Genomic DNA, 17,067 nt, shown 5'->3' with positions numbered 1-17,067 from the left:
TTTTTTTTTCTTTTTTATTTTTTTTCCTGAAGTATTATATATTTAGCAAGAGATTGATTAGCAGTAGTTAATTCATATTCAGTTCTTTTACACAATTGCTCTCTAACCTTCAAAACCTTCTCTCTCCCTCTAAACAAAACCAAACAAAACAAAACCCACACAACTTACCTATTCCAGGCATTGCTGTTCTCCCAGAACTCATAGACAATGAAGCGGGAATCATTTGGAAGTTTCTGTATGGAAACACTAGGAAACGGAGGGCAGAATGGATTGAGTCAAGTGTAACAGAGCTATTGCACATATGCATCTTTTCCCACATGCCTTAAGAGTATGAATCAAATACAGGGATTTTTGAAAAAACAACAACAAAACAACAATTGAACATTGCATGAATTTTGAGAAGAAAACTGCAAATTATCTGAGTTTTTTTTTTTTTTTTAAAAAAAAAGCTATGACATTTTAAAGGGTGCTTTCATGGCTTTTTATTTATTAACTTTTAATCCCAGTAACTTTTATGATGGATTCATTTATGAAGCTCATTTTTCATATTGCTCCATTAGTTAGTGTCATTTATCCGAAGCAATGCCAATCAGTAATACAGAAAATTAATCAGACTACTGTGGTTCAAAGCAAATCAACTAATACAGCACGTTGCACATAGAGAACAGCTCAAGGATGTTTACAGAGTGACTTGTGCTCCGTCACTGAGGATTTACTTCATGAAAAGTCTGCCCTGGTCTGTGAGAGGTACCCTAGGTGTTTTGGAAGCAAATAGCAGCAGAGCATAAAGACAGGTCGATGTCTTTGGAAGATAAGCTTTGAAAATAATAACTCTTGCTATTATTTACTTGTTTTTATGCTATTCAGGTTATTTATCATGAGTAAAAGGTGACCCATGAAATACTTCTCATCCTCTACACAGAATCATCCTGCTTATTATCCTGAGCATATCAGCTTCGTAACGTGTAGGGTAATTATGCAGTTGGGTACTCAAAGTGGTGTTTAGCTGTGTAGCACAAAAAGCATACATATGTATTTCTCTGAGTACCCGAGATTTCTCTGATCTTGCTACTGATGTGCTTGAAAACTGGTCTCTGATTACGTTTAGCACCATAATAGGTAATGAGTTTATAGGACTGACTAGATTTCTCCTGCTATATGCAAAAGTACTTTGTAAAATATCAAGAATTATCAAGAACTGTTGGGGAAAAAAAAAATCATGTCAAAGGCATAAACTGAAAACCATCCGGTAGGTGGCATTGCAGACTTACCAACTGCCTGTAAACGTAGGAAGGAAAGTTAAGTTTTTGCCATCGTTTGTTAAGTTGCATTCTGAAGTTGTGTAAGCTCTGTCCCTGACAGGTCTGCATTACTGCAGCGTTTTGTTGGATGTTCCTTTTCAGAAGGAAAACATTTGTTCTTCCAGCTTACTTTTCTTTTTCTGGTTTGTATGAACATTACTGATATGATCATCGTTAAGTGTGATGATCTTGTAGCAATAAGACTCATAAATTAGGGATGTGGCAGGCAGCCGCTGAAGCCTTTGAATATATAGGAACCATATTGTGTACACACTATAAAAATATCTATTTCATAGTGGTCTACATAGTCATAGTGGTACACATAGTGGTAATGTGTATGTTAGTAGCTTTCTCAAGTCTGTTAAATTTAGAAATTCAGTACAGTGGTGAGTCACTGAAACTTATTCTTAACTCAGTTCTAATGTCTTAGTTCATTCTTAAAGGAACAAAGCAAAAATACACTTTGTTTTAATGAAAATTTTGCTTTTTTATTTTTTTTCATTCTTTATTACGAATGATTTTTTATTTTACTTTATTTTTAATGACAACTTAAGGGAAAGATTTTCAAAGCTTCCAAGCAAAGAAGTGGCAAGCAAGTTGCTACGTTGCTCGCTTACCAGGTGAGCACAAATGCTGGATGGCAAATGAGTTTTCCAGTAAATGCGAACACCCTAGGAGCTTCCAGAAGCTGTGAACGGGTGACCTGCAGAGCCTTTAAAAATTTTGTAGTGTATTTGGGGTATCCTGTATGGCGTTGGCAGGGGGGTTGTGCATGGAAGCGGGAATGCATTTTTTTCACACCAAGATTCAATTTTTATTACATTCATTGGATTTTGTGCGACTGCTGATAGTTCACACATCTACTTTGACATCTCTTTCTGATTTTTTGGTGTCTTTGAAAAGTTCTATCTTAATACACATCCATAACCAGCCAGAAAAGAAGATACTACAGGTTCTTCATTAATAATCCATCTCCGCTTAGAGGTTATTCAAGAAAATAGATTATATACCTGTGTTTGGCCCCAGGACAATAGCATTGTACTTACTGCAAGCAGCCGCCCTGAGCAGAGGCAGACTCCACGTACTGCTTCAGAGCAAGCCGGAACTCCTCGATTTCCTCTTCTACTACGGACATTTGACGTTGAACAATCATTATGTGCTGGTGCAAAAAAAAATAAAATAAATAAAAATAAAATATTGCCATATCGTCCTATGAACTCCCTATACTTTAAATGAAAAGTCTAGTGTAAAACAACAGAAAATGGGATCATCGAAGAAAACCCACAGAAGTTCCTTTGACGTTTGCAGTCCCTGTTTTAGCTCTAAAATAGAGAAGCAGAATTGCTTGTGGGAGTGGCTTTTACACCTAGACAAAGAAAAGAAACATCCCAAATAAGTGTCCACCCTAGAAAAATTGAGAGTTGTCTGAACCCTGGGTGCCAGGGTTGGAAGAGTGCAAAGCAAACGCTGGTCTTTGGGATATCCAGTAAAAAGGTCAACGTGTGGATGAATCTGTACACAGGCAGGTGTGAAGTATAAGATAACAAATTCCCATAACCTGAACTGGATGCAGTGAGATGTTTCATTGAGGTGCTCTTGTAGCCTTTTACATTTCAGACCTCTGACTGAATAATATGCCTAAGTTAGCTCGTGCCAAATGATGAATAGAGAGGTTTTCTTTCTCCACCTTTCTGTAAAAAGGAATAATCTTCATAAACACTAGGCAGTACACAAGACCTATTTATTTTGAATTAGTGTGATTATTATTTGGCTGTCGTAAGTAGTTTACACACTGATTCAGCCACTGAAGCTTGTCAACTTTACCAATGAAGTATGTAAAGAAAGTCCATGTGCTTCCTAATTAGCACATCTTGACCTTTTGCACACATTTTGACTCGTTTCTGCTTTGATTTTCAATACTGTTGTCTCACGGATTTCACAAGCAACCTGTCTAACAATATTGTATAATCTCTTTTGGTTCTGAAATCTCAAAAATATTCAAATACATTAGCGCTCCTATATTCAGGGCTTTGAACCTAACAAAATGCAAATCAAATGCATTTGAAAAAATAAAATAGATGATCCATAAAATTCTTTATTTTATCACAGAGTTACAAAGTTGTGGGGTCTTCTCCTTGGAGCCCTTCAGAAGCTGCCTGGACGTGGTGCTGGGCACCCTGCTCTGGGTGTCCCTGCTTGGGCACGGGTGGCACCAGGTGGCCTCCTGAGGGTCCTGCCGGCCTCAGCCACTCTGGGATTTTGTGTTTATTGCTTTATGCTGGATGCTCTCCCGTCTTTCTTGATAAGGTTTCCTATGTCAGATTTGGCAGGAAGGGAGACTGTACTGTATCTGAAGTATGTACGTAGTGTTAGATGATCAGGAGCAGAGAAACTAAAACCTCATAGACTCTTTTGCCAAATCTGATAAATCTTGCCAATGATGCCTTTTTCCTTTTAACAGAAGCTGAGTTTTTGTCTGAGTGTATCCTCTGAAAATAATATAAAAAACAGTATAAGATTTTTGCATGGGTATTTTAAATTTTATTGTGTTGCCTCTTACACAATGTATTCTGCTGACTAAAATGGATTCTTTTTCAACAGAGATAAGTTGAGATTGTCATGTTAATACCTGGCATTGAAAATCAAACGTTTATTATCTTGAAGAACACTTACAGATCTTGCATTTTCTTCCAAAACTTCTTCTTCAAATGGCTCAAGCTTTAAGTCCTTTCAGGCAGATAAAAAGAAAAAAAAAAGTGTAAGTGCAATGCTGCAATACTACAGATGTATTCTGGTCTTAGCTTTTAACAAACTATTCCAATACTTGGCTTCTGTTACATTTCCAGAAATAATAATTAAATTCCTTCTTTATTAGCTGTAAGCCAAACACAAGCATTGTGGAATCTTGTGCTTTTCAGCGGTTAAATTCAACCCAGGCTGTTTGTAAAGTTGTTATTTTATTTTTTTACAATGTTGAGCAGGTAGTTTATCATTTGTAGCTAATCTGCTTGTTCATAAATGTACGTTGAACTTCATTCAGAGAAGAGAGACGTCACATGGACTATGGAGAGGAGCAAGGATGGTAATTTGAAATAAACGCTCAGCTCCTCCTATATCATCAGAAAACTTTATACAGATGAAACTTCTTCAGGTGTGTTGTTTATAAGCAACTACTTTCTAGCATGGAAAATACATTCACAATGTTTCAGGTAAGGTTTCTGATCTGCTGCAGTAGCCTCCGAGGACAGACAGAGCAGCAGCAAACAGATGCCTTAGTGAGGAAGCAGCGTGCTGGCTGAACACACAACTGGATGCGCGCTCGCTCCACGAGTCAGTGATTCATGCAAACACCAGCTAGCAGAGCACACAAAATTAACATTTTTGTACTAGGGACGCACAGTACTCTCTAACCCAGTAACATATGGATGTTCTAGTGCCTGAAACCCCTCCACAACTATTTGCAATAGCAGCTGGAGCAAAAATTAGTGTTAGCAATGCTTCGCTTCTTCTTGCAAACATCTCTTGTGTCACCAAGATAAAAAAAAAATAAAAAATCAGCCTACAGCTGGATGAGGATTGATTTATCTCGGGTAGCAGGCATTTCACCGGCACAAATTCCGTGCTGGCTGCAGAGCCACCGAGAGGTGTGTGGGTGGAATTGAGATGGACACAGGGACTCCAGCAGCGGCAGCCACACATGAGCTGCTGTGCAGCTGTACCCCTCCTGCAGGCCTTGCATAGAACATCAAGGAGTGGGGGGGAGTGTTAATTGCTCATTTGTCAGCGCAGGCACCTCAGATAGTCCCTGAGGGAAAATGCGTATTCCTGTGGTTCTCCTATTTTTTCAATGCAAACTTTTTCTGGGGAAGGTTATGGAAAAAAGAAGCAAGGAATGACTCAAGTTGTACTGCAAACTGTCTCTTAAGATAGCAAGATTATATTTTTTTTGGTATAACTTTAGAACTTGAGGGAAAGAGATGACTTATGAGACATATTCATGGTTAAGTTCACGTTTGACAGAAGACAGATTGAGTTAGACAGCACTAAATCAGCCTTTCACTAGGCAGTTTTCCTTGCTTTTTCTCCTGCTCTTCTTTATCCCCCCCCAAACAAACAGGCAAACCCTCACCACACAGAAACATAAACTGACTTTTAAAACCTAAGATAGCAACAAATATGAGTGAAAACAAAATAAATAGACATTTTCTGTACAGACTAACGCTACTCATCCTTTTACAAGCCATTGGAAGCCTTGGTATCATTGGATCAGAGGCAGGTCATTGCCAGAGTTTCCAGCATAAGTAAATGCAACAATATCCTCCCGTCATACAGAAATGTGATTTCAGATGTTTATAAATAGTTGGGTCCATGGTGATGTAAATGGTGTGTGAAAGGCTGTCAGTAGTCCGCCTGTGGTGTATTCCTTGTGGTGTACTCAGTTTCTCATGGTGGGGCTTGTGGATGGGGAACAAGTAGTTATAAAAATGACCAGTAATATTTTTTTCAGAATTTTTTAGAATTTTGATTAAATTAATCAGAAAAACTTTGCCTATGGAGTTGGATTGAGTTTGAGGAAGGAAAAGCATGCACAAAACCCAAACTTTTGGCTCAAAATTTATGTTTTTCTTCTTTTTTTCATTTGAAGTTATGCTTCCATTTTCAAGTTGTTATGTGTTTCATAGGAAGGGTTAAAATACCTCAAAGCAAAATAAAATGCTTATTTTTTAATTTGCCATTTTGTTTTGTCATAACGAGTTATTTTTGTTTTTATCCAGAAAATCAAAGAATTAGTTAATCTCGTAGCTTTACATGGAGCCTGAGCTTTATCTATTATTTTAGCCATTTTTTTCCAAACCGTGTTACACAGGTGACAACCTTAACTATCCCAGGATGCTGTTTTTTTGTATTATTACTGTTATGTGCATGGAGTGTGCTTTGTGTACATACAGTATGTGCACATACAGCATTAAAGACGCTTGACAATTTGTCAGCTCCAAAAATAAGTGCTGTAAATATTTAGTAGATTGTGCTCTCATGAAACAGGAATGAAAAAGGTAAAAGGAAAATGTAGGCACATAATGAGTGTTAGCTCACTTAGGCGGTGTTGAATTTTCAGGCATTATTGATTGGGAAGATTGTCAATGGGATGTTGATGAGCATTTGTGGTTTCAGGATCGCATCATAAATCTTTACTGAGAGTGAGAGAACAACCAGAAGAACAGAAATGCACACCTTCTTTTCCAGCCTGTCAATCAGCTTCTGGAGTCTGTTTATCTGGGTCATCCACTGGCTGTCTTCCTCAGTCCAGCCTTTGGAAAACATAAATAATGAAGAGTAAAATGTTACTAAATGCTGGAACATAGTATATTTATTTATTTTGTAGAAATGTTTAACTTAGCTTGCAAATTATTTTTCTTCTGAAAAGAATGTGCTGCCATTACGTCAATGTTCATTTTGGAGTAACTAAGGTAAAGCATGATTTTGTCTGTATGAATGATTTTCTTTCTTCTTAAGATACTGTAGAAATCCAACACAGAAAGAAAACTACATGCTGATGTTACCCTGGGCTGATGTTTCCCTGGGCTGAATCAGGCAAAGTACCACCAGCAGGTGATCCTGCCCCTCTGCTCAGCACTGGTGAGGCCACACCTGGAGGACTGTGTCCAGTTCTGGCGCCTCCAGTACAAGAGAGACCTCGACATACTGGAGAGAGTCCAGCAAAGGGCCATGAAGATGATGAAGGGCCTGGAGCAGCTCTCCTAGAGGGAAAGGGGCTGGGACTGCTCAGCCTGGAGAAGAGGAGGCTCAGGGGGATCTCATCACTGCCTGTAAATCCCTGAGGGGAGGGAGCAGGGAGGACGGAGCCAGGCTGTGCTCAGTGGTGCCCAGTGCCAGGACAGGAGGCCCTGGGCACAAACTGGCCCCCAGGAGGCTCCCCCTGAGCACCAGGAGCACTTCTGTGCTGTGCGGGTGACGGAGCCCTGGCACAGGCTGCCCAGAGGCTGTGGGGTCTCCTCCTTGGAGCCCTTCAGAAGCCGCCTGGACGTGGTGCTGGGCACCCTGCTTTGGGTGTCCCTGCTTGGGCACGGGTGGCACCGGGTGGCTCCAGAGGGCCCTGCCGGCCTCAGCCACTCTGGGAGTCTGTGATTACTTTCAAATACATCCCACAGATGCCATATCAGATTTTTTTTGTATAACCTTTAACAATTTAATAAATGAAATAATTCTTTTCCTTCAGATTTTGTATTTTCCTTTTCTGTTTTTTGTTTGTTCCCCTCAGCTGGGATGTAAGTCATCCCATGAGAATTTGCTTCTGTGTAAGTTATGTCCTCACTTTTTCATTCTTATCTACAGGCTATAAATATTACGTAAGAAATGCTGGCTCAACCAACAGTCCCAAAACAATATCCCAATTTGGCCCATATTTACATACATATATATATTTTTTTGGTTCAGCTCTTTGGCTACATATTTATTTTCCCTACAGTTTGAGCTAATATTTCCTGTATTAAATTGAAGGTTGATTTCTGACAGTAAAGTACCTGAATGAGTTCACACATCTATATTAAAGCTTTAAGAGGAAGACAAACATATATTTTTCTCTGTGTGTATGTCTATGCATATGTTTTGTATATATCTAAAATGTGACATGCCTTACCTGTGTTAAAATGAGGGCTGTTTGGCGATAGGCTGTTGTTCCTTTGCAGCCTTCGAGCTGAACGTTTTCCTGGCCACTGAACTGAGAGCACCTCTGGTTTTGTTGGACCTTGTCTACACAGAAACACAGGACAGTTCATAAGTTAATGCATGTGCGAGAGCATGTCTCCTCTTTTTGTTTTCACAAGCATGTTTTAATGTCCTTGTATCTGCCCCTTTAAATTAAAAAGAGGACACAGACCTACTGAGACTACTGAATTTTTTTCCAGATTTTCACTACAAATAATCACTTGTGCTTTTAGTGTCTTCAGTGACTAGACTAGATTGCTAGTCATTAAAGAATGAAAAAAAAAAAAAGGAAAGTTAAGATGTCATAAACCTATCTTTTAGGGAAGGAAAACTTGAGGTCTGCCACAGTGATGTGGATCTGCCCTAGCCTGAGGAGCCAGTCCCACAGTGTCTTGTGGTTCACAGGAGTTTTCTTTCACCTCTGCAGAGGAACTGGGATCATAAGAGGAGCTGAAAGTGAGGGATGAACTTTAAATTGAGAAGATTTAACTATATTAAGGAGATATTTTAGGATGGAACTTGCTGCAGCACACAAACAGGATAAAATCTCTTAACTTTAAGCCAAATTATGGCAGTTTCCCAGCATGAAGACTCTCAGACATTTTGCCCCTCAGTTAAGTTAAGCATAATTAAAGATGATTTTACAAAAGGTCTCAGGCATCTGCAGTAGAAACTAACCCAGTTTTCTCCAAAATAGCTGTAGTTAAAGCGCTGAGTCTGTCTGGCGTTTCTATTGCTACCTCAGAAAATGGGGAAGATTATATTTGGCTCAAAAGTATCACAGCTCCTTATTCTATACACCAAGTTAGTGGGTCGAGTTACAAAGATACTTCCCACACTTTTTTCTAGATACTTTTTCTACAGGGGCTATCCTAAAAGGCAAGTCAGAGAAGAAGCCTGTGATTACTGCAGAGGATGGTTTAGAGCATCCAAGTTAAGCTCCAGCTCTGAACTGGCCATTAGAGACTTCTTTCTCTCCCACTAATTGTGTGGGGAGCCTAAAAAGAAGTATACATGAATATATGGGTACTTATACTGTGCATACCCTGTACACCCTCATCCTCCAAAACCTGCTTGATCCTGTGGTCAAGCTGCCAGCACAAAACCCCACCCAGCATGTTGTCCATGTACTTCAGGAACTTCATATCCAACAGCAAAGCAATCAAGAAAATGATGTTTCCAAGAAAAAGCATGAAAAAGCAATGTGTTTTGAAACATACGAAGCACTGAGATCTTTGCCCATGAAAAAACAGTTTGTACTTTGCTTTCCCTATCATCTTAAACAGTAACATACCAAGGAAAACAAATCCGTGAAGCCAAGTTCCTTTTCAAAAATATTTTGGTCCTTGATCCTACAAATTCTCATCTATGAGGTGATGCTATTAAATTCAGATAAACCTGGGTATAGATTGCCCAGGTGATGGAGAGTTTATAGACTTAGGTGTAAACCAATACTGTGGGCCCCATTTTACAGCAAGAAGCTGTAACAAGCAACTCCCTGGCTGTTTCTCAATCTTGGGACTGTTGTGCAACCAGGAATGAAAAAACAAACAAACAAACAAAAAAAGACATAAAGCTGGAAGAAGCAAACAAGGAGGCAGTCAATGATGTTGGTAATTTCAGACCTCTTCAGCTTGCATTGCTCTGGCTTCTGCATTTGATATTAGTCAATGGGTTTTATAAGAAGTCAAAGGAGCAGAGACTAGGATGCAACAAAATGATCTCACTCTCAGCAGTTCCTCAGCCCTACATGCAGCTCAACATAGGATCAGAGTGGAAACTGCCTGGATTCAATTTGAGGAAAATTCCTATTACTATCAATGAGCTCCATTGCAGAATAAAAAATATATCCTTATTTCTCCGGTGATTCCCTACATCAGGGTGCTGAATGAAACATCAAATGGTCTCGGAGGTCGGTGGTGACCCCACTCACTCCTCATGCCCGTCACTGCATTTTGCTGACCTTTCCTGCCGAGTCTGTTCCTCCGTGGTCTCCATGGCACACTCCAGGGAGGTCTGGAGGGACTGAAGCTGGTTCAGTGTCTCCTTCAGAAGAAAACGAGTCACAAACTGCTCCAAATTAGAAGCTTCCTGATAGTCCTAAAAATTGAATTAAAAAAAAAAAAAAAAAAAGGAAAAAGAAAAGGTAAGGATCTGCCTATTGTGTTAGAAATGTGAGAGGGAAGATTCGGGTTTAGTTCAGAAAGGAAGCAGCTGGATGTTTTGGTGCTTATACATGCAAACTGCACAGGCAACCTGTATGCTTATGGATGAAAGGACCTCTGAATTTCCAGGTATGGACGCTGAACCCACCCAAGCTCAGAGAGGCCCAGGTACACACTTCTACAACATCGTTTCTAATAAAAAAAAAAAAAATCCACCTTTTCTTACATTTCCTAACTCCAGTTGATTGCAATACCACATTACTTCTTAAGTACGAAAAAAAAAACAAGATACGATTGACAGCTATAGAAGTGAATTTAAAATTTTTATTCACATCGACTCTTGTGAAAAGACATTTATCTAGTCTAGTGGCCTGTCCCTCTCCCATGGATTACGGGAAGAGGCTTTGAGCAGGACACGTGTTGAGGGATGCTGCCTTGAAAAGCACCAGCAGTTTGGCTCAAGGACTGCCAGTGCCAGAAATAGTGCCTTTTGAATGCTGCAGTCCTTGACGGACTTTTGTTCCTGTAATTTGCTTAATTATTTTTGAAACTGTATATCTACATATTTCCTAATTATATGAAATGTGTCTAAGTGTTCTTTCAGTTGAAACTTGCTTATTATTGTACCTATATTTATCAGTCTATAATGTTTCTTTGAACAACTACATTTTCAATATATTTAACGTGTTCAAAAATATTTGTGCCTATTTTGCTTAGATAATTACAGAGATTTTGCCGTTGTAATCATTCTTTGATAGAAACATTTTATTTCTGGTAGAACTAAGTAGTTCAGACCAGTCTCTGACTTAAAGCCCTTGCACCTCTTTCCCCAGGTTCCTTGTATCCATGATTTCCTTCCCAATTCCCTTCCCAATTCCCTTCCCTTCCCAATTCCCTTCCCTTCCCTTCCCTTCCCTTCCCTTCCCTTCCCTTCCCTTCCCTTCCCTTCCCTTCCCTTCCCTTCCCTTCCCTTCCCTTCCCTCTTTTTTTTTTTTTCTTCCCCATTCTTCCAGGTTTTCCTCCCTCAGCATTTACAGGCAGTAGAACATTCAGCACAATGATGCCCATCTGGGCTTTTCTTGCAACTTGTTAATGAATCTAGTTTTTGTCTTGTTCTGGGCCAGTGTAAGTCATGCCCTGCTTTGAAAGTTTCACTTGATCCCATCAAGATCTGCAAAAAAATCAGCTCCATGTTTGAATACAGGCTTAAAACAGAAAAATGTCTGAAAAATTCATAGAGCTGCTCTCTCCATCACACAAGGAATCAGATTTTAAGCTCTCCCCTCGTCTTCCCAATGTGAATTACAGCTGAAATGTCTTTCTGACTTTTAGACTTCTCTTTGAATTTGCTTGATTTTTGCATGTACATGTTTGTAATCAGAACACAAATATGGGATGTTTTGAAATTTAAATGTCAAGTAAAATATTGTATGGTAATTGCTTCAAAAGCACCTTCTCTCTATTCACAATATAGGCTATTAAGCTGGTTCTTGCTGGAAGACTTCTGCTACAGAAAACTTACATGTTGAGCCACCCATGAACCATCAGAGTTACTTATGTAGCCAGGACCTTCATACTCATCTATATTTATTTCTTCTGCCTTCAAATGAATCAAATTAAAACTTCTTATTTATATTCTTCTTCTTCAATTAAAACTTCTTATTTATAAATTTTTAAAAGAGAGATACTTATGACAGATTGTCTGTCTACCTTTTGCACAAATACCTGAGACTCATAACAGTCCCGTAAAGAACATTTTGGCAACCTTTATGAGTAGTACATCTTATTATGCAACAGGAAAGCTAATTTTTTTTCCTTTTGCTAAATTTTCTGACCCCTCCATCGCAACTGATTCCAGACTCTGTTGCACCTGACAGAGATCATTCAATTTCCACAGTTTTGATTCTCTGTGGTAAGAACAACATGTGCGAATCTGTGTAGTATGAGCAGCTAAGTAAAACCCTGCAGCTGAGATCCCATTTCTTATAAGTTTTTAAATATCAACGCAATCTCACAAGGAGAGGAGGATAATCAGTGTGTCTTAAAATTCTGTGTATCCAAAAAGTAATCCTTACAGATACTTCTGTATAGCTTCCTGCTCATAGTCGTGGTAAGTAAGACACCAGCATGCTGAATTACAGCTTAAGTGCACATCATTTTGCAAACTGCTCAGGCAGGCCCTTGCTGGTAGGGGATGATATAAACATTAGCTATGTAATACTTGCCAACACTTGTCTGAAGTTGGCTGCTTCCTAACTCCTTCAGAAATGCTTTCCTGCGTGTGAAAGCTCTTAATGGCTTTTTAATAAGACTGACTTCAGGTTTATGCATACAGCAGGAGTTAGTCCTTTTTGTTCTCATTCTGTTGTCCCTTAGTTGTATCTTTAAAGGCTTCCCTGTGGAAAAGGTCCCTGTGATCTCTGAAAATAGTTTAGGGCTACCTTTTCAGGTACACAGAGTCTTTATGAAAAGATAGGTTAGGCAAGATGCTAACATCAACTCTGGGAGTCTAGAATTATCAACGACTCTTTCATTATATTTATATTTTACCAAAATATAGGTGTTTCCAACACATCTTGCCAGTTGGGCAAATGGCTATTCAATATTTTTCTTTAATTACTGAGAGAATTAAAAAGTAAATAAATAAATAATTTCTACAGATATAATTTAAATTTCCATATAATTTTCCATCATATTTACAAACATGGTTAATTCATAGACTGAAACCAGTGGGAATATTTCTGTTGCTTTGAATGGGGTCTCTCTGTATGCCCCAATCAAAGGGTTCAACAGGCAACATCCCTTCTGAATGGATTTGATGTAACTGGGATGTTAAGGTTTGACCACCTTGCTGGTGTCCAAACTCCTACCCACTGACAGCTAACTGCTCCTAATGGTCCTCGTAAAATTCTTTTGTAAAAAAGATTACGCAAGAAGGTACTTAGCATATATAAATCATTAACATTATCGTAATTCAAGCCATGGAGGGAAAAATTTTCAGTTACAATTCAAATTACATCTCAACTCCAATTCTTAGCAATGAGGAATTACCAGCCGTGCTTTGTTGTCAGTTCACCATTCTCTTTCCTATAGAAAAAGGCTTTAATTTCCATTTTGCTAAATGGGCACTCTTACAGCATTTCACCAGATGAAAGAAGATGTTAATTTTGAATTAAGAAAAGTGTGTACCGATTTATTAAGTGTACATTATGTTAGAATCAGCTTAGCTGGCAAGCAGAGCATTTGTATTGTTAGCCTACTGCACTGCCAATTAATAACGGGACACACTGATGGCCTCTGTACGTAAACTAGAAAAATGGCCTGTTTCCTGAATGTCATTAACTGTAAATTACAGTTCATTAGCATACACATTATACCGCACAACAGTTTGGGCAGTCCAAATGAAATAAGTCTGTGTTAACATATCTCTCTGGTTGTTGGTTTTACTGATTGTGAATGAATGAGGGCAATTTTCCATATCGCCTTCATCAACAGACGACTGTGACCTTTGTGAGCAGCTAAGATATGAGTTTCTATTAATGCTAGTGAAAATACATATAATGAGTGATTTCCCTGTGGAAAAGGTCACCGTGGTCTTTAAAATTGGCTTACAGCTACCTTAAAAGGTGCAGAAAAGGTTCTCCTTGTACAAAGGCGAAGTAGGTAAGGCTTAGGTGTCTCCTAAGGGAGTTTACATCTCAAAGCTGCTACAGGTTAAGTGATTCTCTGGATCCTCTTGAGCCCTGGTTCCAGCCCACAGCCTCATGGGTGACTTGGTGCTGCACTGACCCATTTATCAGGAAAGGAGAAAGCTGAGATGGGGAAGGAGGGGGATTACTGTGTTCATTTACTTGGGGCAAGCCAACTAAACATGGCTGGAAGAAAGAGAAAACTGAACTCATTTAGAATGGGTGGGATCTGAGGCAAAATCCCCACAAGCTTACTTGTAAAGGACATCTGGCAGTCATCTAGCCCAGCCTCTGTACAGAGCAGGGCCAACTTCTAAGCTAGGCTGCTCAGGGCCGTCCAGCTGAGCTTTGAACATCTCTGCAGTTGGAGATTTTGCTATCTCTCTGCGCAGCCTGATCCAGCATTGTGACATCCTCACTGTGCAAATTATTTTCCATATGTCTAGTCAGCATTCTCCCTTCTGCAAGCTGTAGCTGTTGCCTCTTGTCCTTTTGCTATGCACCCCTGAACAATTGTGCTGCCTTCTCTACAACACCCCTTCAGGTAGTAGAATTATGTCTTCCCTCAGCCTCTTCTCCAGGCTGAACAAATTTAGTTCCCTTGGCCTCTCCTTCCTATATTGCTGTTTTACTATGTATTAGTTTATGTTATATAACACTATTTTATATTTTTGTACCTTATTTGTAATGCTACTTATAGCATTTATTACTGTTATATGGCTGCAGTTTTCTATTTCCTATTTTATGTGTTGTATCAACATAATTTCACGAAAAATTACTTACATGTCTTTACAGAAAACACCCCCAAGCAACTGAAAAGTTCTTATCATTGAGTCAAAATCAGGAAGGAATAATCTATTTAAGTTGTCATTGGTCATAGGAGGGCAGCAGAGCTGCCCTGTATGTTTAGAGCCTACGTTAATGGGATAGTGCCCCAGGTTATGATTTTAAAATGAGGATATAAAAGTAAGCACAGTAGCTGTGCTGAAATGAAAAACAATTCATGACCTTTTCATTTCATTGTGTTGTCTTATGACTGCACACAAACGCAACTTTCACAGTATCCTCTTCATAAGAGTGAGTGAATGCATAATATGTCAAACTATTAAGTACTTTGAAATTCAATTTTAAAATGTGGCACAAATGTTACAAGTTTATTAAGGTATTATATTTCAAATAAATTGCATGTTTAAATTCTGTCTAGAGACATAACAACTTACAATGATGATCTAAGACCAATGACATATGAATGGCCTCAAGTTGCACCAGGGGAGGTTTAGGTTGGAAATTAGGAGACATTTCTTCTCAGAAAGAGCAGTCAGGCACTGGGACGCGTTGCCCAGGGAGGTGGTGGAGTCACCGTCCCTGGGGGTGTTCAAGGAAAGGTTGGACCTGGTGCTTAGGGACATGGTTTAGTGGGTGACATTGGTGGTAGGGGGATGGTTGGACCAGGTGAGCTTGGAGGTCTTTTCCAACCCTAATGATTCTATGGTTCTATGAAAAGTATCCATCAGCACAGTCTAACAGCAGTCTCAGCAAAGTATCACAGCACCGTCTACCACTCTCCTTTACTGGGATTATTGAAAGGGTGATATACTCATCTTACAACAATAATATGTACAGAATTCATGCATGAATAAAAAGTAACTCTTATTTAAATCCTACTAAGACTACCAGGTAGCTTAAAGAAATGTAGCTGTGTTTCTGCTGTGTTTCATATCAGGGTAGCAGAAATATCTGTAATGTCACTGCTACTGGGAGAAAGTTGTAAGAATAGAAGTAAAGTGTCTGTTGGGGGTTTTGATAGATATTGACAGGAAAATGATTTTTCCTGTCAGAAAAAAAGATTTTTTTTTCCTCCTGCTGTGAAGTTATTTCTATGCACTTTCACACTTTCATGCTTAAAGGCATGGTTATTAACTTAGTTAATATATGTATTTTTAAGACTATTTAGCATATCTCTACTATCAGGAAAATTTTAACATTGTCTCCTTCTGACCCAGTAAGTATCAAAGATCAAAAAAGATCAAAGGAGTTCCCAAGAGTTTTCATTACACTGATAAGGAGCTAGAAAGAGAGGAAAGGGGTGAATCTCTGGAATAAGCTTGCACAAGTTCTTAGAATTCATTGCTTGAAGCTTTTTGAGTTAATCTGCGTTTGACTTGACTCACAATAACAATCATTATATTAAATTTTTTAGATAGAAAATAGTGTGCAATGAAATTCTAAAATTTCATTTAATGATGTCCCTAGATAAAAATAGCTGTTCAGTCATAGGATTCTCTCTGCCTCCTAGCAGATATATCACTATTCTGGTGTTATATTTAGCATACATATATATTTAGTACTGTCACCAACATCCCTCTCCTCAGGTGAGTTTACAAACAGCTGATAAACAGTTGAGCATACAAATTTATGTAAAAATGATCCAGACTCCAATTCTAACCCCTGGCAAGTCTGTTTCATAAGAAATTAGGGAATGCAAAGAAATCAACCCATAGAATTTAGGTCATGACATCCATGGCCAAAAGAAAAGACTTCTGGATGGTTCTTTGTAGACTGCGTTTAATCAGTTTTATAACTATTTTAGCTGGAGAAAAGAGAATATGAGAACCAACCGTGCCTGCAAATGGGAGCAATTCCTAAAAGATAAGTGCAGCAGGAGCTTAGTGACAAGTTAATTTATTACTCTGATATATTGTTGTTACCATTTTCTATCTTTGTTGAGTTTAAAAGGATTGTTGAAAAATTCCCACCAAAATTTTAACTTGCATCAAAGGCATCAGCCTTACTCCACCCTTTCAATTCTGTTTTGTTCAAAACCTTTGACAATTCTTCAGGGTTCAGACAAAAAAGTCTAGTCTTTAGGACTTAATGTTTATTCAGTATAACAAAGTTTTCTTTAGAATCCTCTCTCCTTATGTAGATGTAACTATGAACACTGCTAATATTTTAAAGGGGATATGTTTGGTCTGATATAACAGCTGAATGATGTGCCTGTGAGAAACAGAGGTGGGACTGGGAACACACCTGTAATTTCTTTGCATGAGCAGTATGTAAGGGATTTTGATCTTTATTTTTTTTTTCTAGAATTAAAAAGGAACTTTATCTATCTATTTATTTATTTATTTATTTATTTTTACTAAAATTATCTTCTTTTGTTCTTCTTTTGGCCAAAGAATTCAT

The 17,067-nt window shown here is 38.6% G+C and overlaps 1 protein-coding gene across 11 annotated transcripts in view; it reads right to left on the bottom strand.

The window, feature by feature from the left end:
- NECAB1 (N-terminal EF-hand calcium binding protein 1) overlaps nt 1–17,067 on the bottom strand; it is a 94,415-nt gene that overhangs the window by 35,801 nt on the left and 41,547 nt on the right. For all 11 annotated transcript variants that reach the window (XM_080580749.1, XM_080580756.1, XM_080580754.1 and 8 more), the window contains 6 exons: nt 9,991–10,127; nt 7,960–8,072; nt 6,534–6,610; nt 3,975–4,028; nt 2,348–2,460; nt 169–246 (listed from right to left, as the gene is read on the bottom strand). In XM_080580749.1, coding sequence (XP_080436875.1) covers nt 169–246; nt 2,348–2,460; nt 3,975–4,028; nt 6,534–6,610; nt 7,960–8,072; nt 9,991–10,127 — 572 coding nt within the window. The remainder of the gene's footprint in view (nt 1–168; nt 247–2,347; nt 2,461–3,974; nt 4,029–6,533; nt 6,611–7,959; nt 8,073–9,990; nt 10,128–17,067) is intronic.

This window comes from Anser brachyrhynchus (genome assembly GCF_964034855.1).
Source record: "Anser brachyrhynchus genome assembly, chromosome: 2".
In the NCBI taxonomy this organism is placed as follows: domain Eukaryota; kingdom Metazoa; phylum Chordata; class Aves; order Anseriformes; family Anatidae; genus Anser; species Anser brachyrhynchus.
This window is presented reverse-complemented; position numbering and strand designations above follow the sequence as displayed.